Source organism: Xiphophorus maculatus, chromosome 6 (genome assembly GCF_002775205.1).
Source record: "Xiphophorus maculatus strain JP 163 A chromosome 6, X_maculatus-5.0-male, whole genome shotgun sequence".
Lineage (NCBI taxonomy): Eukaryota > Metazoa > Chordata > Actinopteri > Cyprinodontiformes > Poeciliidae > Xiphophorus > Xiphophorus maculatus.
Window position 1 is genome coordinate 12,232,752 of NC_036448.1, and position 24,459 is coordinate 12,257,210.

The 24,459-nt window shown below is 40.7% G+C and overlaps 1 protein-coding gene across 10 annotated transcripts; it reads right to left on the minus strand.

Moving 5' to 3' along the window:
• Window positions 1-196: 196 nt before the first annotated feature.
• LOC102218595 (transcriptional repressor p66 alpha-like) lies at window positions 197-24,459 on the minus strand. 10 transcript variants are annotated; one of them, XM_014475997.2, is made up of 11 exons: window positions 24,296-24,459; window positions 12,237-12,751; window positions 8,546-8,675; window positions 7,801-7,929; window positions 7,171-7,248; window positions 6,952-7,071; window positions 6,462-6,659; window positions 4,519-4,780; window positions 3,988-4,412; window positions 3,635-3,893; window positions 197-1,412 (listed from the first exon to the last, which is right to left on the minus strand). In XM_014475997.2, the coding sequence occupies exons 2-11, from the start codon at window positions 12,746-12,748 to the stop codon at window positions 1,273-1,275; spliced, it is 2,253 nt and encodes a 750-aa protein (XP_014331483.1). In that variant the 5' UTR covers window positions 12,749-12,751; window positions 24,296-24,459; the 3' UTR covers window positions 197-1,272. The 10 variants fall into 10 exon arrangements, with proteins under 10 accessions (XP_014331483.1, XP_023191479.1, XP_023191477.1 ...); XM_023335711.1 differs by lacking the exon at window positions 24,296-24,459 and adding an exon at window positions 24,004-24,179; XM_023335709.1 differs by lacking the exon at window positions 24,296-24,459 and adding an exon at window positions 23,885-24,178.

Genomic DNA, 24,459 nt, shown 5'->3' on the forward strand with positions numbered 1-24,459 from the left:
TCCATGTTTGTACTGGAAAATAATTCACTTCCTTGTTTGCTCAACAATGGCACATTGGTGCACAAATGGCTGCTTAGAAATTGTTAATAGAATGCCCTTGAATGACAGAACCAGTGCACTAATAAAATGTCCAAAGATTAGTTGTTTGTTGTAAAACCCACCCCCCACACACACACAAAAGAAATGAAAGGAGCCATTTAAAATGTATATTTTTTTTATTTCTTTAGGAGCTAGGAAAAGGTAAACCAAATAAACTTTAACATAATTCCGAACAATGCAATAAAGATTTTGGAAAGCAGAGACATTTACCCATGATGGTGAGGAATTCTGGATGTTCTTGTGCAGTCCCAAGTCTTGGTAGCTGGGAGGTGTAAGAAAAAACGTCTACCCAGCTTCTTGGATTCTGAATTATTGGAGGCAGGAGCTCTGGCTCCAGTGCAGAAAATTCAGCTCCGTCAAGAGTTTGCAGTGATGACATATTCAAAGTCTTACAATGTTGACAATAATATAAAATAAGTAGATGGTAATTACAGATGAGTTAAGCAATGACACCGCGCTTCTTCTGCTAAGGTGCAAAACAGGCGTAAGGATAGGCATGCTGTTAAACAGGGGAAAAAAACCAACAAAAAACAAACAAAACAAAGCTAGAATAAACTCAGTAGAAAACACTTTCATACTGAGCGATTTTTAACATCAGTCAAAAGCAAAATAACTTACTGTAAATACAACGTAAATTCAAACCTTTAACTACACAGAGAGGATGTAATGAAAATTTTACAACTTGGTGATTTTACCTAAAATAAATGCATTTTGTTTAATGTGAACTCCTGGGTTACAACTAGAACCATTCAAGTGTCAAAAATTAGGGTTCATCTGACCGCCACAATGGCTGATAACCCTAAATCTCAATACTTTTCTCTTTAACAGCAGATGTTAAACTCTTCTCACACCATTTCCCTGCTCAGTCTGAAAGACAGAGCTCAGGGAAAGCCCTTCAAGTATTGTTTATTTTTATTATTTTTTTATTTTTTGACCCACTCAAATAAAAATGGTTTGTCCATAATTACCAAAACAACAGCGTGAACTTCAAAATAAAAACAACAAGAATAATGAAAACTAAAACATAAAATCTTACAAAGAGATTTCAGGAACGTTTCTTCACTTTGAGAGATTGTAATTGCCTAACAGTCCTGTGGGGGCGCTGCGGACCAGGTTATCGGGAGATGGGGAGCTTGGACACAATTTCTGAACAGCAGGGCACCATTTATGCGGTTATTTCCACGTGTTTGCAGTCTGCGAGATGGAAGAGCGAGAGGGGATCATGTCCAGCAGGTACTCTCTCTGACGGGCGTCCACAGTGGCCGAGGTCTTGTGACCGGTCAGGCTCGGGTTCACGTAGGCCATGGTCACTCCTGCGAACAAGCAGCGGTCAGTCTGTGGAGCTCGTTGTGGAGAAATCGGTGGAGTAGTACGACTACTTGAATACGAAGCCACCCAAGGTCCCCACGATGCGCAGGCAAACACAGGTGCAGTCAGAAGTTTACATACACTCGTTTTCTTTTTTGTAATTAATTTGAAAAAGGCCTGGGTCCAAGAGTTTCTTTTTTTTAAAAACGTACAGGCTCAAATCTGATAAATATTTATACACATATAAATGATGTAATGTTACCAAATGTTCATTTGCGAATGGCACCTCGATCAGATGCTTTCTAGCTTGTGGCATAATATTTATGCCTGAATACTTGACCACTCTTCCTGCCAGAGCCAGAGTTTACTTACGTTTATTGACTCTTTGGGAACTGACCTGCTATTTATTTAAATGTCCCAAGGTTTTAAGCAGAGTTGAAGTAAATTCATCCAACATCTTTTCCACATTGCGGACTAATCGTTTGTCTCCTTTGATCATAAAAGCCCTCCAAAGAAGGCATATTTCTGTCCTGATTGAGGATGTCAGTTGTGGAAGCAATGCCCTCTTAGCCCGTGTTGATCTCACCTCCCTTTGGAAATTGGCACTACTCTGCCAAAGGTTTCTAGTTCATGTCAGACTTGGGCCTTGGTGGTTCCTGGGTTGCTCCTGAATAATCCGAGGAAACCCCTTTCATCTGAGGGTCACAGTTTGGGTCAAAACTGTGACTGCGAGTTGCCTCAACAGGACAATGATCCAATCAAAACTGGCTTTGGAATAAATTTAGCAGGCTAGCAGTAAGCCTTCAGAAAGTCCACAACTATAAGACAAAAGTATTTTATAGTTAAAGGCCAGCATCGTTCAAGAACACAAACTAGTTCAAAATATCATTACCTAATTGGGCCTCCTTTAGCTTTGACTGTCGAATGCGTTCACTGTGGTATTGTTTTGATGATGTCTGAAGATTCACTTCAGCACATCCCAAGGCTTCTCAATGGGGTTAAGGTCTGAAATTGACGGTCGTCGACGTATGTGTGAAAATCATTTTTCATGCTCCCTGAATCACTTGTTCACAATTTGAGCCTGATGAGTCCCGACATTGTCCTCTTGGAATGTGAACACGCCATCAGGGAAGGAATAATTAACTGATGGAAAAACCTGATCATTCAGTATTTGGGTAGTCAGCTGACTTCATTATATTGCTGAAGCTGGACCTGGCAAACTGCAGCAACCCCAGATCACAGCGCTGCCCCGCCCCCACAAGCTGCTACAGAACACTCTCCGCACTTCTTGCCCTGATGCGCCTTTCCTTCTGGGTAAAGCTGGACTCAGACCACATGACCTCCCTCCGTCGCTCATGTTTATGTTTCCCTGCAAATTGGAGCTTTTTTCTCCAGTTAGCCTAATGTATTATTAGTTTTCTTATGGATGCGTAGCTGTTCGGTGCTTTTATACTATTAAAAATATGAGTGAGTTCTAGTGGTCTTTTTCTTCAATTTGATTTCAAACATTTAAATAATTACTGATTATTCAGGATTCATTTCTGACTGTATTTCCTTCTCAAAGACGATGGTTTCCCACTTCCAGTTTCTATTGATGCGTTTGACGGTTTGCAACCCAATTTTTGTAGCTTCTTCAATCTCGTCAGAAGTTTTCTCTGCTTCATACCGATGATTTGACCCCTCTAAAACACACCTTAACACCACTTCCAGGACCACAGGACGATACGTGAAATAAGAAGCTACTCGTTGCATCACTTGGGGTTAAATAACTTGTCACCTTGTATAAATTAGAATTGGTTTTCTTTTTCTAACTTTTGGTGTAATCGTATTCCTCACTGAAAACAGGAAAAGTAAAATAAATGATTGAACCATGTTGTAAACTTCCGACTGCCGCTGTGTTGGAAAAACTGAAAGATTTTCTACTCTAACACACTTTACAGCAGACACCCAGGAAAAACATGAGCTCACCAAAACCAGGGGACTAAAGTAGGAAAAATGGGATCAATTCCAGGAAGGGAACTCCAGAGTGGGTTTGCCTTGTCCGAAAACATTTCCTCCCGTGTCATTTTGTCTTTCTGATCTCAGCTAATGTTTTTCACTTAATGCGTTTCTAGGCACTACTAGAATTTGGACGAAACGTGCTCAAGGATTGCTTTTGGACCAGACAGGAGTTGAAAGAGAGGAGATGTCAGGCGCCAGAGTTGGGCTGGCTTTAATGCGGGTCTACCTGCGTTACTGCTGCTCTGCTTCTTCCATGCAGCTGATGAGGCACTACCTCCGCTGACATTCCTGCCGCCGCTGATCCCACTGCTGCTCACCTTTGAACTCTGGACAGAGCGGTGGGAAACGTGGGCATGCTTACCTGGCCGGCTAACCAAAGCTGCGGCCGCCACCGCACTCTGCAGCTGCGAGGAGGAGGAGAACGAGTGGGGGACGCCCCTCATCCCCAAAGAGGAGACGCCGTGGGACAGGTGGCCCTGTGAGCTCTAAGGCGGACACAAACGGACAGCTTGACTTGCACCGACATTTGCTAAACAAACTCTTCTCTTAGATGAAAATAAAAGCATTGCCCCCCCCCACCTGCTTAATGGAGTGATGATGGAGGATGTTGGCTCCCCTGTTGGCCTGGTGGTGGTGCTGGAGGGAGGAAACTCTGGCCTGAACCTGCTTCAGCTGCTGAGACACCAGCTGCTCTGCCTTCAGTGACGAGGCGGCAGATGAGGCAGATGACGAGGTACTGTGGGAGACCGGGGAGGACACCTGCTGGATAATGCGCTGATCTATCTCTTGCTCCTGCTGCAGCGCTTTGACGAACGCAGCTTTCAGCCGATTGGTGTGCTCAGCTTTCAAAGCCTTTTTCTGATTGGACGACATGCAGTCTTCGCAGAGCACAACCCCGCCTTTAGCCTTGTCCTGCCTCCAGCGGCAGGTAAAGTCAGTATTGCACTGGGTGCAGATGAAAGGGTCTCGGATGACTTGCTTAGAGAGTGGCACACCTGTTTTTCCTGGGTAGGAAAGGACGGAAAATTCTTTAGGACTGATGGAAAAACAAAATCTTGGACTAGAATGGTTTGCGATAATAAAAAACTTTCCTCTGTCTAGCCAACACACCTCTGTGGATGGTATCAAGCAGGTTCTGCACCACTTCCTCCAGTCCCACCAGGTAGATGAACTCATTGTTAGCTGCAGAGGGCAGGAAGTTAAACTCTGGCGCAGGTGGCTTGGGTGGGGGGATCTCCAGCAGGGTCTTCTCCAGTTGTTTCCGCAGGGCTAGCTTAGCCGCAGCCTGGCGGCTAGCTGGAGAGTCGTTGACACCGACAACAGAAATACCACCGCTTCCCAAGGAGGAGGCCTTCAGACCGGATGCAGACGCCTTCGTAAACAAGCAGAGGCAGGAAGGAGCTAATCATCAGGAACAGCTTTGATTACTGTGAGCTTTGACAGTTATGAAATGGTTCTTTGTTTCACAACGCAAAAATAATGACACTCCACAGATCAGCAGAGGCCTGTTTAAAACCTAAACTGATTGACAGTTTTACCGCCATCATTGGCATAACTGTATTTTAAGATTTCAACTGAAAAAGGATCATTTCTAGACATCAAAAGTCGCTTTAGTGTAAACTTTCAATGCACTTCTAGTGAAAAGATTTGATTATCATATTGTGAAAATTTTATGCATAATAGTGCCACTTGATTAATTTTAGAATGTTGATTACTGTTTTAGTTTGAAATTAAGCCGCAAAATATACTGGATCACAATTTTAATTGCAATAGACTGCTTGGATGCAATTGTTTGTATACATTACATATAAATATACATATAAATAAAGCATCATTCATTCAATCTCTGTATGCAAAGACCTTCTTTGGCTGGTTGGAGGGACTAACTCCCCTTTATGCTCACGTCAAGTGTGTATTTTTAGTGGCCAAGATGCTAAACCTCGTGTAAAATGATTTAGCTATCACAACGCTGGTAAACACCTAAACAAGCAAACCGTGGACTGGCTTATATTGAAATGACGCAAGATTCCAAGTAGAGATTAATAATACTAGAAAATCATGCAACTGCAATATTACTGATGAATACGTTGATGAAGATGCTGACTGTGGTTAAACCACATTCTCAGTCCTTCCTGGGCGCTTTAACATCTTGGTCACCAAAATCATTAGCAGGCAGTGAAACACTTGCTAAAAAATTATTAGCAGGAGATACGATTACTCGAGCAATCGTAAAAATATTCTATAGAGTACTCGATTACTAAAATATTCTTTTCCAACAGCCCTAGCACAAATGATGGAAAAAAGTAGATAAATTCTGAAATTTATAGCGTAGGAATATCACGTCTGAAAAAATATATATGAAATAAAAAAAGGGGAAAACAAATGCATGACTGAAAAACAAGACTTTTTTTTTTTTTAGATTACCAGTTCCATACTGACGGTAGTTTTACTACTTTTTACTGAAATGACATTATTATGACGTATTGCTACTATTATCTGAGCAAAATTTCTGGATATTTTATCCAATCCAAGTAGCTTAACAGAATGAAGAACAAGTTTGTTTTAACCATCCATTGATAGTTATCCTACTACATGTATTCATTTTAGTATATTATTGAAAAATGGCTGGGAAAAGCGCTTCTTCTGCCCGAATGCATTAGTTTTTTTTTGTTTCCCATACTTTTTTCATTTTAGTTTTTAAAGTGCCACCATTTGCATGTAACTTCACATTTTTAGATGAAATCAGATCAGATCATCAGTTACTCTATAGCCTTTTTACATGAGTATTTTTCTTTACATTTACATTTTACCTTTACTTGAGTAAAAATATGTTGAACAACAGAGAAAAAAACAGGTTCTCAACCAATGGCCCACTTAAAGACTGTAGGCCATTGGTAGTGATTTATTGGATGTCTGACATTCTAGGGATGTAAAACAAGTGACTTAAAACCTGTTTTCTTTTCCATTTCTAAAACCTCTCCTTCAGTTTAAAGAAACTCATCTTGATCTTTTATTTCCTAAATTACAAATCTGAGCCCCTGATAGATACGAACCAGCGTGTTTGCACTGTTGCCGACCCGGATCAGGCCCGACTGGACCATGCCTCTTTGTCCCTGGGCCGTGGTGGCCGAGTTCCTGGTGCCCAGTAGCAGAGGAGGGGGGCCAGATCCTGAACCTCCGGTTGCTGCCAGCTGCTGCTGCTGCTGCTGCTGGCGGAGAGCGTGGATCTGCTGTGGAGACACGGAGATGGGCTAACCAGGACAATGAGCGGGAGGACACGGAGTCACGTCATGGATGAGGGAAGCGGAGGACAAGGGAGGGGACATAAAAAGCACCAAAGCAAAGAGAACATACACAAAGAGACAGAGGTGCAAAGAGAGATAAGTTCTAGTTACCATAATTACTTTGCAATTGGTCACTTGTGACCCAACTGCGAGCAGTAAGACTGAATATTTAGACTGTGTATATCCAACAAACCTAACTGTGTAAAGACAGACAGATTAACACAGTACCAGTGAGATTATTGTTACTTTCGTGGCTTACCTGTGCCCCTCTAACCAGAGGAGGCATTATAATCTGGGAGCCATGTTTGGACGACACTTGCTGTCCTCCTCTGACCAGAGGGGGAGGGATGACGGTCCCTGAACTTCTTCCTGTCAAAATCTGGTCAGAGATAAATGACACCAATGTTAGATGAACAATGACTGTCCTTTAAACATCAATGACCAGCCTGAAAGCATGCGAGGAAAATAAAACATTAACCTGCTGAGAGCCTTTATTGCTTGAAATGGTTCCTCGAATTAGAGGAGGAGGAGCAGAGGAACCGGATAAACCTGAGGGCTGAAAAATTACAGAGAACATTAATCAAAAAAAAAAAAAAAAAAGAGTGCTCATCAAGTATTTGGCGCTTTTACAAAAATCCAACACGCAGATTTTGTAACTGCTGAACAACTCAAAAAGGTTTCCTCCATCAGATTATTATTGCTTTTGAGGAAGGAGTCATACATGGGCGGTGTCACACTTTATGTTTTATTATTTAATAAATCAACTAAATACATGACCATGAAATATTTAGATGCTCCTCCAGTGACTCATTATGTTTGGCTCCACACTGACCTGCAGTGAATGACTAATCATGACTCTCCCCTCCAACTCCTCTGATCTTATAGTGGCACATTTGACATGACCTCAGCCTCATTCAGGTTCACTAGAAACGGACAATCTCACAGGAAGCCTTAGCTACCATCTTTGTCATCCCAACACAAGTGGAGACACTATGAACCTGTGCTCCAGACTTCATCAGAAGAGCAGCTAAACCTCTATTCAGGTATCGGTCACTTGCACAACCGTAAGTGCGAGATACGGTGGCTGTTGGTGAAACGTATCGTTTACCTTTTGCAGAGTGTCCCTCTGAATTTGGCTCTGTCGAAGTTTCTTCAGCAGCACCAACTTGGCCTCCTCTAGTCTCAGCTCCTCTTTCAGCTGCTTGATGATCCGTTCTCTTTCTGCTGGGCTGCTCTTCTGCACACAACAGTAAAATCAGAAAGTCACTCATTTTGAATGCAAGATAAAAACATTTTTTAAAAACTGTAAATATGTCATACTATGATCAATTGTTCACTGAACGAACATTGCATTATTATTATGATTGCATTATTTTTTTGAACAATAAAATGTTTAGTTTCTTATTTAATAAAATGCAGTGAATTATCTGTTTGCTTACACCATCTAATGTATTTCTACAAAAAACGTGCCAAATTATACAATCCAATTAATCACCACAATAACGGCCACAATTATTAAAATAATTTTAGGATTTATTTTAATTACTAAAATAAGCTAAAATTGTAGCAAAATGCAGTCTAAACACATGAATACACATTTTTCTCATTTTGTTATGTTATTGTTTCACAAGCTTCAGTGTATTGTATTGTATTAAACTTTATGCGATTGGCCTACACAAAGTAGTGCAGGAAAATTATACGTGGTTTTCAACATTTCTTTTTTTACTAAAAATAATCTTGGATTCAGCTCCCTTTACTCTGACACCCCCTCAATAAAATCCAAGTGTTTCATTAATACCTGTGCAAAGAATTGTAAATGTGCAACTTATAAACATTGTGTGTTTTTGTCCAACCATGAGCAGGTCCGTGTCCAGCTCCTTGAAGTGGCTCAGGCCGTTCATCGGTGGACTCGGGGAGTCGTTGTCAGACAAGATGATGACGTCGTCGTCTTCTGGGGACGGGGGACGCTTCTCCCTTTTTATACTGCGAGTCAAAAAAGAAGGCAGCAACATTCAGCATTATGTTTGAATACAAACTCAAAGGAAGAAGTGAAAGAGACTCGTTAAAATGTTTTTCAAGAACGTCATGAAAAATTTCGAAGAGAAGCTTTTAATCCTGAATGAATACGCTGAGAGATCCCGCTTTCATTTTTATTATTTAAAAAAAGGCTTCAGGATTAATATAATTCAAATAGTGTCCCGCCATTTTCCTTCAAGGAGGTCTGCAATACTGCAGCAATTATACTTTATGACCACAGGTTTATCTGCTCCACTGTAATCTAACAAGTCTAGTCATGTCTATGCTATTCCAACTAGAGGAAAATACACCTAAATGCCAAGGAGAGGCAACGTAGTCCCTTAAAGCTCCAGAAAATGTCTTAAAGTCACAATGAAACGGCTGTTTTAGAGGGAACCCATTTCCTTCTGGAATGGGACAGGAGCAGGGTTTTAGAAAAAACAAAAAACAGGCGTCTAAGGCATTTGGGAGTGACCCATACAGGGGCTAAATACGTCACACAAAGAATGCAAAGAAAACGAAAGCAAATGGAGATCCAGAAGAGAGTATGAATCTACCCATGGCGATCAGCCTTCGCTCTGCTAAACCACACTGTTGCACATATTTTATTCAACCCCTCCGCTGTATCCTCTAATGCAAAGTAACAGGTTCCGCTGCAGGGTTTTAATCGCTTTTATTTGCTCAAAAACCAAACCGGTGTAGAAATGTTTCCAGAAACCAAGCAATGATTGCAGACATTAAACATTCCTACAAGGCATAAACATTTTCTTGACAATATGAGGCCTGCCTCCACTAACTGTCCTCCTTGTGTGTGTGTGTGTGTGCAATAATCTCTCCTCAGGGGCTTAGCGCCATCATCATCACTTCCTGTGGATTAATCACGACTCTTCCAAAGAAGTCACATGACCTCAAAGTCAGAGTCACGTGACACATTAACTCCCCCCTGTTCCTTCCACGGTGGAAACCATGGCAACAGCCGGCTGGAACCAGTTTGTGACACACGGCTTCATTTTGTGTGAGGGGAGTTTTTAGGGTTCAGGTGGAGAGTGGAGGGAAAATGGAGGTAGACTAAAAGATGCGCCCCCACGCTTAGCCTCCCATCAAAACAGAGTCAGAAGCAACACAAGGGTTTCTGAAGTGTCCCAATACAGCCCTATATGTTCACATAATTAAAGCTTCAAAAAGTGAGGTGTAAAGAAAAATAAAGTAGACACCAAAGTAGCTGGCAGTCTTCCAGTGAACAAAATAACTTTTGAAGCTGAAACAACTGATCATTCATGTGATCAGACACACGAGTTAAACCTCGGTGGCATCAGGATCTACAGCTGGGAAAAGCCAGCGTTGAACACATCGAAGTTTTTCCTCAGTAAATGTGTATTTCTATTACAGCTATTGACATGAAATTCACAGCACATGTTGGGAACAAGCCATGTGACTTGCGTAAAAGAAATCAACACAAATTAGTCCGTAACCTATGAGTAAAGAAGCAACGCATAAGGTAGAAGTATTAAAAGGATGAAGAAAAGCTGCAAAAAAGACCCAGAAAGCCAAGAGAATAGTCTGAATCTGTCAGTACTTAGAAAGGAATCCTGCTTCTTATCCATAATGGTTAATATTCATTGGTTTTGTGCAAACTAATGGCCTATAAAAAGGTTTCTCATTACTAAGGTATCCCACAAGCACCACGTAATGATGGGTAAAAGCAAACAGTTCTTATAAAACCTTCCTAACCCTGAAGTTGCAAAACGCAGTGATGCAACGGTTTTAAAGGCATATTTCTGAACTTTTGGAAATTCCAGTGAGCACCATTAGGGCAAAAATTCAGAAGTGGAAAGAACACTATTTCATCATAAACCCGCCACAATCACATGCTTCTCCCAAGATTACCAAAGGAAGAGTCAAGCAATTATCACAAGAGGCTCCAAGAGCCAATGACCTTCTGGGGCGACCTTTAGAAAGACCTGGAATTAGCAGTTTTTCCCTGATCACATAAAAGGTACAGTGCCCACTATGAATGCTCACTGCGCAAAACTTCACTCCTGAAGAAAAGGCTAATTTAAAAGTTTGCTGTAGAAAAATTGGACAACGGCAGGAAATGCTGAGAAATCATCATCCAATCACATGGCACTTTCTCTATAATTGGGCAAAATTAAAATTCTCACTTTACTCCCATTAAATTTCTGTTATACCCAACATAGAAAAAGAATTGACGCATTTTAGTTCAAACCTCTTTTAACCTGTGAGTTGGTTCGATCCAACTCACCCTGTGCACTACGGTCTAAAGATGAAGTAAAAAGCCTCTTCATCTTGATGCGATCTGTCCAGTGATGGAGCTCTGAGGAGGAACGGTAAAGGAATCTGGATCTCAGTTAGCTTTATGAGGGTTATAACAGTGCTGAAAACCTGGCACAGCTTGCACTGTTCAGGAGGAGGCTGCTCAGACCTACCAGTCTGCAGCATCACCATGTGAACACACACAGCCATCTTGCATTCTCTGACTCCAAACACCCTGGCATTTGTAGAAACAGAATCCGATTGACTATTTTCTGACCAAACCTAGCTGTGATCTCTTTATATAGTTTAAGGCATGCCAGAGATCAAACTCAACATCTCCCACACATTAGTAGAGTTCAGTTACGCTGTGCGACTGAAGCATCTTTTGTGTCAAAGTGGATATCCAAAGAGAACATATCCGCACATAAAAAAAATAGAATAACTTCTTTTTTTGTGATTTTCTTTTCAACCCACAAACCACCACGTCAACAGTAAAGTTAGAAGGCCACTGGGGGACCATCATGGTGTTTCAGCATATTGTATTTTCCCATTCATGTAGCTGAAGGAGGAATGTCACAAGGATATTTTTGATAGGAATCTGGAGAAAAACTAAACATGGATTTTTCAGAAAAAAAATTCCTAATCATACAACCAAAGGAACTCATTTGGTTTTCGAAAAAAATTAAATATACGAAGATGAAAAAATGCCTCAGTCACTCACCTGACCTGAATCCAATTAAAAATCTATGGAAAGATCTAAAGATCAGAGTCATGGATGGAGCCCCAACAACCTTCAATATTTGGTTGTTTGGAAGGATGGGTCGGAAACACACAATTCATGTGACTAGTTTCTCCATTTAGGAGACATCTTGAAGTTCTCACTACCAGAAAAAGGATTTTCTCCTAATTATTGGGAAAAAATCTGTTTATGTGTTAAATGCTTAATCTACCACTGCCCTTTATTATACATAACTTTTAAATTGATCTGTTTTCATTATTTTTCTGTGAGGACTACTTGTTTTGCTACAGACATCTGGTGTGAATAGCCCCAATATAAATAGATTCACTAAGAAAAAATAGAAAACTACCATATTTGGAAGTGTATGGACTGCATAAGTCTTAAACAAAGCACGGCAAAACTATCAAAGGTTTCCTTTAAGTTTGAAATGCCTTCTACTGTTTGGTTGTAACAAAATAATCTAAAATGTCGATAAAGAAACTTTGAGAGCGTCATTGCTTTGCTTTGTGTCTCACCCTTTAGTGGTGCTCATGTCCACAGGCTGCTCTGTCTGCACTTCCACTTTAATGGTTGCCTTCACCTCGCCTGCAGCAAGTATTCCACCTGAGGCCTTCGGCTCCGTCTGCCGGAGCCGGCTCTTTTGGTCCGTAGTCGGCTCCGTCCTTGCTCTGTCATTGCAGTGAATTCGATTGTCTGAACCGGACTCAGCCGTCTGGTGTCTCTGTGTCCGATCCCGATCGTCCTTCACCGACTGGGAAGTTGGGGGTAACACTAATGGTAACGGCAAGCGGCTCTGCTCAGGCTCCGTTTCAGGATCTGATCCGGGTCTAGTCCGGCTCGCAGCGTCCTGTGCCAGTAAAAGATCAGACTTGGGTTTAGTTTGTGCCTCTGACGCAGGGTCAGAAGGGTCCAGTTTGGGTTTTTTGCTTTCATTGTCGACATTGGAGAGGTCCACAGACTGTGGGGCAGCCTCCCTCTCCAGCGCCCTCTTCTGGCTGCGAGTCTGGCGGACAGCCTCCTCAGACATCCCCTGCAGAGAAGAAAAAACATTAACTGAGCTGCTCCATTTTCACACAAACCGAGGTTATATAATAACTTGGAGTTATATAATAATTAAAACTTAGAATATTAATTTGAGCTCAACTTAAAAGTAATGGCAAACATTTAAATCATATCAGGTCTATAGAAAAGGTTGATTTTACACAATTAATCTGTGAAAAATCCAGTTTAATCACTTTACATCAGTTTGACAGTTCCAATAAGAACAGGCAAAACATAATTACACACAGGATAACTCAGAGTAAAGAGGGAATATTAATTTATGAATATTTTTTACACTTCCATTCAGTACTTTCTGATTTTTTACACTTCCATTCAATACTTTCTGATTTTTTTTTCTTTTCACAGCCATCTATTTTTCTTAAATTGGGTCTGTTTTACATATGGCTATTTTAAAGGTATTTTCTATCCCGGAAGACAAAAGTTGGACTTTTTGGACTTCAAAAAGTCCAAAAGAAACAAAAGTTGGACATGGACATGCTGGATAGGAAATACTGGCAAGCTATTGGAAAGAGTTAACATTTGGGTCCACAAAAATACACATGGCGCAGAGTTGATCACTAATTAGATTCTAAATCAATTAACAACATAATCACATCTCATTTTAACACACATGCATAGAGTGAATAATATTTTTAAGGTAATTATTATAATGGAAAGAAAAGAATATCTTGGATGCGAGTCAAGGTTGAATTTTTAGAACCCTCATGATTTAAACTTCAGACCTACATAAGATGTGAAATATAAAGTAATCAAATTAAACAATATAAGTACTAACTATATACTCATTTAGATATAAAGGAGCCCTAAGAAACAAGAGCAGGATTTCTTAAGGGTGAGCCAAACGTACGACAGCCATTGCAATTACCCATAAACAACAACAAAAAATCACTTTAAAATATTAAAATTAAAAAAAGAAAGTTTTGGGATTAGGTAATTAATGAACAAAAACAAATTTAAGATGCAACTAAATGCAATTTATGGCCAAAAATCTAAAATGTGAGCAACTCTGATTAATGTCTTCTGGTCATTAGAAGAACATTAAAAATCAGCAAATCAGACTTAAAAGAAAACCTAATATCAGCACAATCCATGTATTTGTACTAAATACATTAATATAACAACTTCAGTCCACAATAGTGAAATCTAATCTGTCACCTCCTCCTCTTTAACTGTCATTGTGAAACCACAGACCTCCATTACTGAGGGATTACCTCCAACAATATGATTCTCTCGTTCTCCCAGCCAGCACTGTTTTGAATGCACACCTACCATTAAGCAACTGCTGGAGACAAATCTGACCTTGAATCTGCAGCAGGGCACAGAGCTGCACTGACATGGCCCCAAGACAAAACAAGTTGGATTAGAAGCCCGGTCACATGACCGAGATGTTGACTCCAGCGTAATTCCAAAACATCTAATTATCCAAATTTCAGTCTGAACCAAAAACCAAAGTAAGAAAATCTGACGCAAACATGGTACTATTTAGCAACTGTTCAACGCTACGTGCAAAAAAATAAATAAAAGAAGAAAGAAACTGAAAAAGACATCTGAGGATCATTAAAGTGCTGCAAGTTTTTTTTTTTCTTCTCCTAGAATGACTTTTAACAAACATGCTGGGAGTGAGACAGACAGCTAAAATGACAACATTATCATCACTTCAACTAAACTAAATGATGGACTATTTAAGCACAATTTCAGTTAAAAAAAAAAAAATCCTCCTAATTTCAAATTTTATTTGTAGCTTGTGGGTCTCAGACCTTTTTCTCTGGGTCAGATGATCACCAGATCCATTACACGGAGCTATCCCCCCCTACTGCAGATTCTACCCAATCAGATGCTGAAACGCCACCAGGAGTTGAACCAAAGACAAAAGGCAGCTCTCTCTCTGTCACACAGATGAGCATTACAGAGAGTCCTCGCAGAAGTGCTCCAGTGCATGGCACGCAGTGACACACATTAACCCCGACACAGACTGCTCTGAATCCCTCCTGTCATGTCGGAAATAAGAGAGAAGCAGGCAGACGGCGGACAACATCAGTCAATGCATGATGTCTGCTGCTCTGGTCGTAACGATGCCCTCCATCACCATGTCCCCAGCTCAAAACTCGCATTCCCCCAGTAGGCTGAAGACCACTTACACTTTTTTCCTTTTCAAGCAACAACCATATTAAATTTTAGTCCCACCTATTTTGGATCACAAAACAGAGCACAGTTGTGAAAATGAAAATTTAGAAACAAGAAAGAAGAAAACAATCTGAAAAGTGTGGAGTCCATCTGTTTCGTTTGCCCCCACCAAGTCAGTACTCGTGCACCTTTTGCGGAAGAAAATTTAAAACTGTCTTCTGTACAGCTTAAACATAAATGTCACCATGTGAAGCAATGTAAGAGATTATAGGATAAGCTAATTCACATCTACAGTCTCTTTAAACAGGACTTCTAACGTCTATCTTTCCACAATGCCTTTATTGGTGCCACTCTTCTAATAAAGGCAGATTTATGGAGTGCCCGACTCCCACACACTCGGGCGTACTTCACTCCGCGTAGGTTCACGCCTGCTCAAGGAAGATGTGAAGCAAATATCCACCGAACCTATCCGTGCTTTGTGGGAAACAATGTTCACATTGAACTGTTTTGTATGTCACACCGAGCAGATGAGGTTAAAAGTCGTCGCGACCAATCACAAGGTCCTGCATCAGCCAGACAGTCACTCTCAGTACTACACTGGCAGGTCGGTGATCTGATCTGATGGCGAAGATCAGATCAGATCACTGATCTGATGGCGAAAAAACGGGCTAGGCACTCAACTAGTACAAACTTGCTAGTATTGGCTTCGGATTGTGGGAAATGAAGGAATTTATCACGAGAACTGTAGGCAATTGGTAGAATTGACTATGAAATCTCAATCGTCCACAGACAGTGCACGCCGTGTCGATGTCGTCACTATTGCGTACTATGTGCATCAACCGCTTTACATTTTTCAACTTTGTGTTGCGTCGTTAACCCGTGTGCACGTTTACATCAACATTCCGCGTGTACAAATTCCACTGGTCGCTTAGCTGAAGGAAGGCAATAGACAATGAATGGAGAAGGAGCGACTTCGCTGCTTGTATGTTGAGAACCTTACTGCAAGGAAACAAGAAGGGGAGAAATAACTCAATCCACTCTTTGTCATCCAGCATCTTTGGTAGAGAGAGAGAGACAAAAACAACCAAGCATGCAACTAGAATTATCGCCCTCATTTTAATGTATCATGTGATTAATAGATTTATTACTTATCATGACAGACCTAAGCAGCATAATTCAGACGAAGCATGTCTTAGAAGACTTGCAAGTCAGTCAACTTGCAAGTCACCTTAATGAAAAAGCACCCAACTTCATTATAACAACCATTTCTAACACTTGGATATATTGGTTTGGATCACTTTGATACACACACAAGTGGCCAGACGAAGAAAAAAAACCTTATGAAGTATCACATCAATGGTGCATCAGGATGAATGTAGCCAGAAACTGGGCTTGAACCTCTGACTCATTCCTTTCTTCTTCCCTCATATTTTCTTTGTATAGTTTGTTTACACTTCATGAATGCATTCCAACAAGATGTTTGAAAGTGCCAACACATATTTTCCTACAATGTACCTACAAATTTTAGTCAAAACTTACAGCATAACCAGAACATAAACTGAATCCACTGATATTAGATGAACAGACAATAAATCTGTCATCAGTGGTAATACAGGTATTCAGGAAAAATGTAATCAAATTGAGCAGGAGTTTCTTAAATACAGCCTATATTTGAGCACTTAATAACAATAATCAGAGTTTGAACTGAATTTAAATATCATGAAAGTTTAAAATTTACTTTATTTTGAAAAACCAACAATGCCGGCTGTTTGTCTGTCTCACCGTGAAGCTGGACATTGTGCGCTGCATTCCTCTTATGAGTGAAATGATCGGTGGAACGAATACGAGTTTGACTTTCTGAAATATAACATTTTATCATGATATTTCGATTTTTAAAAATCAACTTGAATCAAATAATAAATACTCATGTCTAATGCAGAACCACTATGCGATTTTGCATGCAGATACCTTGGATCGACTTTAGCCATTAATAGATGTGTTGTCCAGCCTCACATGATGCAATAAGAAAGGGTCCGCTCAAAGGTCACTAAATGTCGAACAGGAACAGCAGGTAAGACTCAAACACATCTCAGCAGTCACTGGGTGATCCCAAGTTGCAAAAGCTGCACAGCTATGATTCAAATCATAAAAAAAGGACCCAGCCCTTCATATTTGTTGAGGCATGCCTGGAGTCATTCTACAGGAAACTATTGTTTCTTTTGAAAGTGGGGTAACAAATGAGTACAACCAACCCCAACAACCTGGCTGCCCAGACCTTCTATCCCCTCCCCTTTCTCTGCTCCAAGTTGTTACAGTGGTGAGCATCCAGTCCAGTTGGCATATTCAAAGCATACCTATACAGGACATGCACACAGTGCCACAGCTCAGTGTGCAAAGCAACCATCTGATAACCTAGAGCTGATGAAGTTTTTTTTAATACTCTGACATCACTGAGACACACATGACATGACCCTTCCCAGGATTCAGTGGGACACACAAAGCACTTTTCCTGGGAACCGGTTTAAACCGGTTGTCTGGTGTGTGTGTGTGTGTATATATATATGAGTGTGTATGACGGAGAGAGGCTGAGGCTTTTGTTAACCCTTCAGGTGCTGGAGTGAGAGTGGAGCTTGTACACAGAGTCATTATAAAGTGTGCGTGTGTTGATTTGCTGTTATGATTCTGATAGATTCAGAGGTTTGGGGTAGGTGGTGGGGAGTCTGTGGCAGGGGGATGACGCTGCTAGAAGAAGTTTGGACACAGGACATGCCAGTACAACCGCCTCAACCTTACACGGACACCAGACCTATCTTTGTAATGGGGGACGTGAATGGCTGACAGGTCTCGCATTTCATCTCCGTGGCAGTTTACACATAATTCCTTGTACCTCACACACACACGCGCACGCACGCCCACACACCCCAACCAGCCCAAGAAACTGACCTCACAGACGCCCTAAAAAGAAAAAAAAAGCCCCTAGAAGCCACTCCCAACAAAACATAACTTCACCATGTAGCCAGAGTTCAGATCAAACGGCCTTTGTCAACAAATGCACCAGGAACCCCAGCAAAATAGTCCATTTCACGATTATGCAGTCTTTGAAATCAGGAAGTGCAATTCTCAAAGTGTCACAGCACAGTTATCTGTCCTGTCTAGCATACATTACCCTGATAATTATTCAAAAAAGATGAAAATACTCTAACAGCTTTCAGGAACAATGAAAGCCACCACTGCACTGACTACTAACGAGGATGCATATTATTCAGATTATTAACATGCAGTTGAGGCAAATTTCTCAATATGGGATAAAGAAACACCTTGCGAACTATGTTTCTCTTCAAAGCAGAATATACAGCTTTTACAATGGATAGATAAGTAAGATGGATGCAACACCTGGATTAAAAATTGCTTTAAGGTTGTACCATGTGTCCAAAATATTGTTTCTCTTTAAGAAGACATGTTAGCAAAGAATACTCAGACGTGCTGCTAACCTGTTTAGAATGAGAACCGCACAAAATATCAAATCACAAATGCCATGGTAATAATCAATATCTGCAACAACGCAACCAGAAAGGACTAAAATTGCAGCAAAGAATTATCATGGACTGTAATTGTACAATTTTCAGTTTTAACCTTTTAGGAAGGAAGCTTCAAAAGCTGATCTTGAGAAAAATACTTTTTATTCAAGTTTGGCAAAAAAAATAAAAAAACACTTTCGACCTTCGGGGGGGGTTTTTTGTAGTTTTTCCTTTGAATCATTTTGATAAAAACTAGAACAGAATTTGAGCTAAATGTCTAAAGGCATCTATAAAATACTTCAATAACATTAAAATGACAACCCCCCCCCCAAAAAAAAACACAAGGCAAATCTGTGTGCATTTACAAAAAATCACAAAATTATTTTTCAGGCAGAGTTGAGTTGAAATTTCATGAGGAACTCTGAAACTAAAGTATGAGTATCACCATGCTCGTATTGATCAGACAATGATTTTGAATTTGGTATCAATATTTGCGATATTTTGGATCGAGTTGTCCACCTCTGATAACTACTAAAAGATCTCTTGACAACACATTTCGGTGTTGATGCAGCTTAAAAGATAGAGATTTTAAGTATCGGTGAGGTATTTAAAAGGTCAAAGGATGTTTATAATATGTAGCCAGCTATTTGAAAGGTAACCATTTTACACAACATACTGAGTTCATTCAATATGACAAAGATAATCATTTGCTACCAGATATCCAATAAGAATGTAGCTGTCTATATATTTTCAGCTCCATAAAGTTAAAAGTCTCCAAACTTAAAAGAAAAACTTTGACAAGGTAAAACCTCTTTGTCACTTTGCTAAACTCCTTTTTGAGGGGATAAAGAGACACATGAATAGTAGCTTCAAACAAACATGTGGACAACATCTGCACATTAGCTGGTGTTGCAGTTTCTGCAAATCGTAGTTGTCACAGTTATCGTCAAGAATAGAGGCACACTGCCATTTTCCAATTCTTCCCCATGCCTCACTTGCTGACTTTGGTTCTTTAATACCCCAAATTTTTTAAAAATAAAAGTAAACTGAAAAATCTGTGCTTTAAGTGTTGCGACCTGTTGAGTAAACTAACCCAGTTTGCACACAGAGGCCAGTGTCATACATCCAGCACAAAGCAGGGCTTGTTTAGATGAAAGCTGGCCTGCAGTTTCTCTTACTGCAATTGGACAGAGGAAATTTTAATGTCCAACAACAATTAGCATGCGAGTAATTAATATGGACGCTAAGTAGAGATAATGCTCTGAGCTAATCTGTTCCGGTTTTCAGGACAGAATTATGCAAAAACATTTCAACAAATTGTGAGATTAATGACAGAAATATTTATAGCGTGGATCAGGCAGTGATATTATTGACTGTGTCACTCTGTGTGATGTAAACTGCAGCGTGGGTGGTGTGTAAATCATCTATGTGGTCAGGTAACATCCGAAAATTACCAGTCATTCACCAAACAGGTCAAGTAACAGCCACTTAGCGACTCTGGTCAGTCTATGTAATTAACCAACAAGCATGGCCCAGTTCCAGGTATCAAAGTATACCAAGCTTTCTTTTTATTTTTAAGGATCGCTTCAGTCTTCCATAGCACCACTGCTGGTGTTTTAAGGTCCAAGTCTTTGGAGTACAGGTGCACCGATTGCTGTTTTGTGGCGGATTACCAATTTTTTAAAAGCCTGCCTATGATGATTTATATATATTTTTTTAGAAATATAGCAACATTTCACTAAGTTGGCAACAGCAGGTTGACTATTGTTAACTGTGCACATGAAGACGTGTCCTGCTGGATAATCTGTCGGTCAGCCCTAGCTCAAAATAGGACACTGGGTGATTTTCAGACCTTTGAAGAGGCCTGAAAGGAGAGGCCGATAAGATCGGTTTTTCATGCAAGTGTCAGCCGACCTCCGATCTCCCAAAATTAAAAAAAAAAAATCAGGATCGATTTATTGGTGCACCCCTAGTTTGGAGCATAGAGCAACACAGTGCTGCTCCATCCCAACTTGTTGCCTCACACTGACATTCTTGGGAATGTGTATGGGTGCAAAAACTAAACATAGTTAATGCAAGCAACAAAGATAGCTTATTAAATATAAGAATATTCATTGTAGTTGCAGAGTAGCTCAGCCATAAAAAATGGCACAGAACTCATTAAACAAGTTTTAATTGAAGGTTACCACTAAATTTGTGGCTTAATATTCAATATTCTTGCTGTGAAGAAAAGTATTAACATGTAACAAATATTAAAACTGTAATCAATAAGTCATGCTATTTTACCAGCAGCTGTATTGATTATCCCTTCCTAAATAAATAAAAACAGTTACAATAAAGTAATATATCAAGATATTTCTCCTAATATTCTCAATATTAGCCTTTTCGAGGGACTTTATGAAATACACTTTTCTACAGTGTCATTGCTAACTAATGCTCATGATTAAAAACGATATTTTTTATGTTAGTTCCCTATAATTCAACGGCAGTGAAGGAAACTGCATGGTGGTTGCTTTGCTCTAGTCACTTCATTGAAAAGGCTGAGTGCAGAGATACACAAAAGAGACAAAAAGATCGCAGTTCTGCTGCAGCCCTCGCTTCTATGTGTATTCATTGCTCAAGGTACAGTAGCATCATAAACACAGGGCTTACTCTGTGGAAAACATCAGCTCCGCCACGTCCCTCCTCATTACACCAGTAATACGAAACATTATCGTGTTTAGATATGTTTTAGAAATCATACTGCAACCTATATCGCAGGTTGATGCTTAACACGTTATTCGTCCCCGTTATTTGGGGTGATGGTGAATTTAACCCATCATCTCACTAATATCTGCTGTGTAATGAAGTTGCAGTTTTCACCAGCAGATTTCAACATTCCAACATACACAACCTTTCGCCTGGCCGCTATCGTGGCACATTTCATCTGATTTTTTGTTTGGAGGTGAGTGTTTATACTGTCGCTCTCAGATCCTCAGTCGAACCTACAGTATGTGCTCAGCATGCTATTTACACACAGACAGACCTCTAGCCTGTGAAAACCAACGACTGGATCACACAAAGATTTCAAAAAGAGAGCAAGTATGCAGCCACACCACCTCGTCAAACTGCGGCGCCTGCAAAAAAAAAAAAAAAAACCTTTCTGAGAACCTTTTTGACCCGGCTCTGTCTATACAATGAATTATATCGAACATACTTTCCATAACTGACCGTAGAGCCAACCTGTGACCCCGAGTTGTGCTGTGCAGCAACTTAAAATATGGCCAGCAGATGACCCTTTACAAAAGCATGGATGATTACACAACAGCACTAGACCTGAATCATGTGTGATCGCTGGAATGGTGCTTTCTGGGAAGGTCATAACTTATGAGAAGTTTCTGACTCACATTTTTAATGTTCATACAACGATAAAACCAGCACTCCTGGGTGGACAGTACTTCTACGGCACCAAATTTCCACTTAACCGCTGTAGTGGAGAGGTAGTCCAATACAGCTGGCCCAGGGTCAAAGCAAGGCCTTTTCTAACAGCTGGCATATTGTTAACATGTAAACAAAACTTTACATGGCCTTTGTTCAGATAAACAACTGATGGTTTATTCTGGATCCTGACGGAAAAAAAGGCTGATTGTGTTTTGGAGCAATCTGGTTATAGTACTAAGTATCCAATAATGACTGATAAAAAAGACTAAACATTGTCTGACTGATTACTCAGCAGAACTGATAGCTAAGTTTTATAATTCTTCCCACAAGAGAGTTAGAAACATGATGGAAAATTTTGAGCTGTTGCTTTAAATTAAAAAAAAGCCCCAAAACTATTCAATTGTAAAATTTCAAAGCTACATTATTCATGATTTAAACTTAGTAGTGGCACACCTGCAATTCTACCAAATAATGGTTGTTTACAACACCAATGGAAACTTTGGAAGAGAAACTTTGCAGAGATCTACAGCTCTGGCTAACATAAAAACTATTAGTTGTGCACAACAATGGAAGAAAAGCCATAGTTTAAAGAAAGCAATAAGAAGCCCTATTTACAACATACCATGTAGTACTTGGTCACAGACGTAACTGTCTGAGTTACGTGCAGAATGTTATATGTGGATAAAATCAACACTTCATATCACACCAAATATTTTTTTTAGCAGGACTAGACATGGAAAGACAATGAGAGGATGGATGGCAATAATCACAAAGCAGGCCTACAACTACTTTTGAATATGTGGCAGGACTTAGAAATGGCTATTTAGAGATGTTCTCTATTAAATCTGGTTGAGTTTGAGGTACTTTGCGAGGATGAATGGGAAAATGGTTTCAGTTTATAGATGTGCAAAGATGGTGGCAACACACCCACAAGACCCACAGCTGTAACAGAAGAGAACGGTGGGTCTACATAGTGTTAACTCATTACATCAACACACTTTTCAGATTCTCCCTAAACCACATTTAAGCACTCCTTTGTGTTTGTCTGTTACATTAAATCCAAATAAAATACAATAAAAAAAATGCCAAAATACTACCACAAACAGCTGTTACATGATATAACTTTGTAAATTAAGGACAGTATTTACCATGAATGCAAATAAAAAAAGTTGTTATAACTTAATGTAAGAGCAGCAGACACCAGAGTCTGCATGGCGTGTTGCTGGATGCTGAACGTGGTTCCCGCCGGCTTCAGTCATATTCAATCATCAATTATTAAATGTTATAAATCCACCTTGGCGCGTCATCATAAGCTAGAGATCAACTTCTTAACATAAACCGGTTCGATGGCAAAGAAAGCCCTGAGATACAGCTTTGTCCTGAAGCGCTGGAAACTCGTGTGGAGAAATGTGTGTGTGGCTGTCTGGCTGAGAGGAAGAAGCGGAGTGGGAGTGTGTGCGTCGTGTGTCACCGAGCGAGTGTGAGTGTGTGTGTGTGTGTTCAGCTTTAAGAGGAGGAAGACTACGGTTGTCACAGAGAGAAGTAGGAAGATTAGCTATCAGATAGCAGAACCAACGGTGGTGCCACGGGGCTTAAAAGCGGGCAGCCGCGTCCACCATTACCGTTTCAGCAGCCTCCACACCGTCCAACACCACAGTCAGCCCTTTAAAAACTAAACCCAGCCCACAGTACATGTGCAACTAGCCGGCTTTTTATTACTGACACCGCCTCGGAGGAGGTGTTATTAGTTAGCGAGCTAACGTTAGCTAGGTCGCACAAACAAAAACACTAAGACCCTTTAGCTTCGGATAAAACACGGTCAACGTCCGAGCAGCACCAGCTGACAAGACACTTTGACTCCAACTAGTAAAAGTCCTTCATCCCAGCTCCCGTTCGACACTGCGACCCGAACCACCAGAACCGAGCCCGAATCGCTGACCTGGCTGCACCCCGATGCGGGACAGCTCGAAAGGAGGCACAAACTTTCACCGTAAAGCCCTGAAAGTGGGATTTGCTCGACTCTGGCTGGGACTGTTTACCTGTTTGCCTCCTCCCGAGGTGAAATCTTCCACTCGGAACTCATAAATTTCACCCACCGGGCCCACGGACTGAGCTTGCCGCCGACGAGCCGCCGGCAGTGCGACGTCGTAATCCTCACCTCATTTAGCGACTTCTAACGCACGGAGCCAACTCCGGCTGTCACATTTACACACCGGCGAGCCTGAGGAAGGGTAAAATAAAGCTAAATTTCGGCTGAGCGAGCCCCCCCTCTGCCTGCCCAGCGCTCAACCTTTGGCTCTGCGGAGAAGTGTTACTTTTCAACAGCCCATCAGCTTCTTTATCGTCACAGATAGGTGGAGGAAAACCTGGCTCCTCTCGTCGAGTCCGAATAAAAGGCTCCCCTCGATCCACTCACTAAAAAAACTTAAGCTTCGCATAAGTCAACTTACTTTGAAGCTTTGTCGCCCGTTCTTCGCCGATGGTCGAAGAGGGAATGTTTAATCTGCAGTTAACCTCGATAAATCGTTGCTTTTTTTGAAATCCAGGGGATATCCTCTTTTTTTCGGCCCTCCCCGCTGCCGCGTCTGTTGCCAAATAATGCGCCTCAACACAC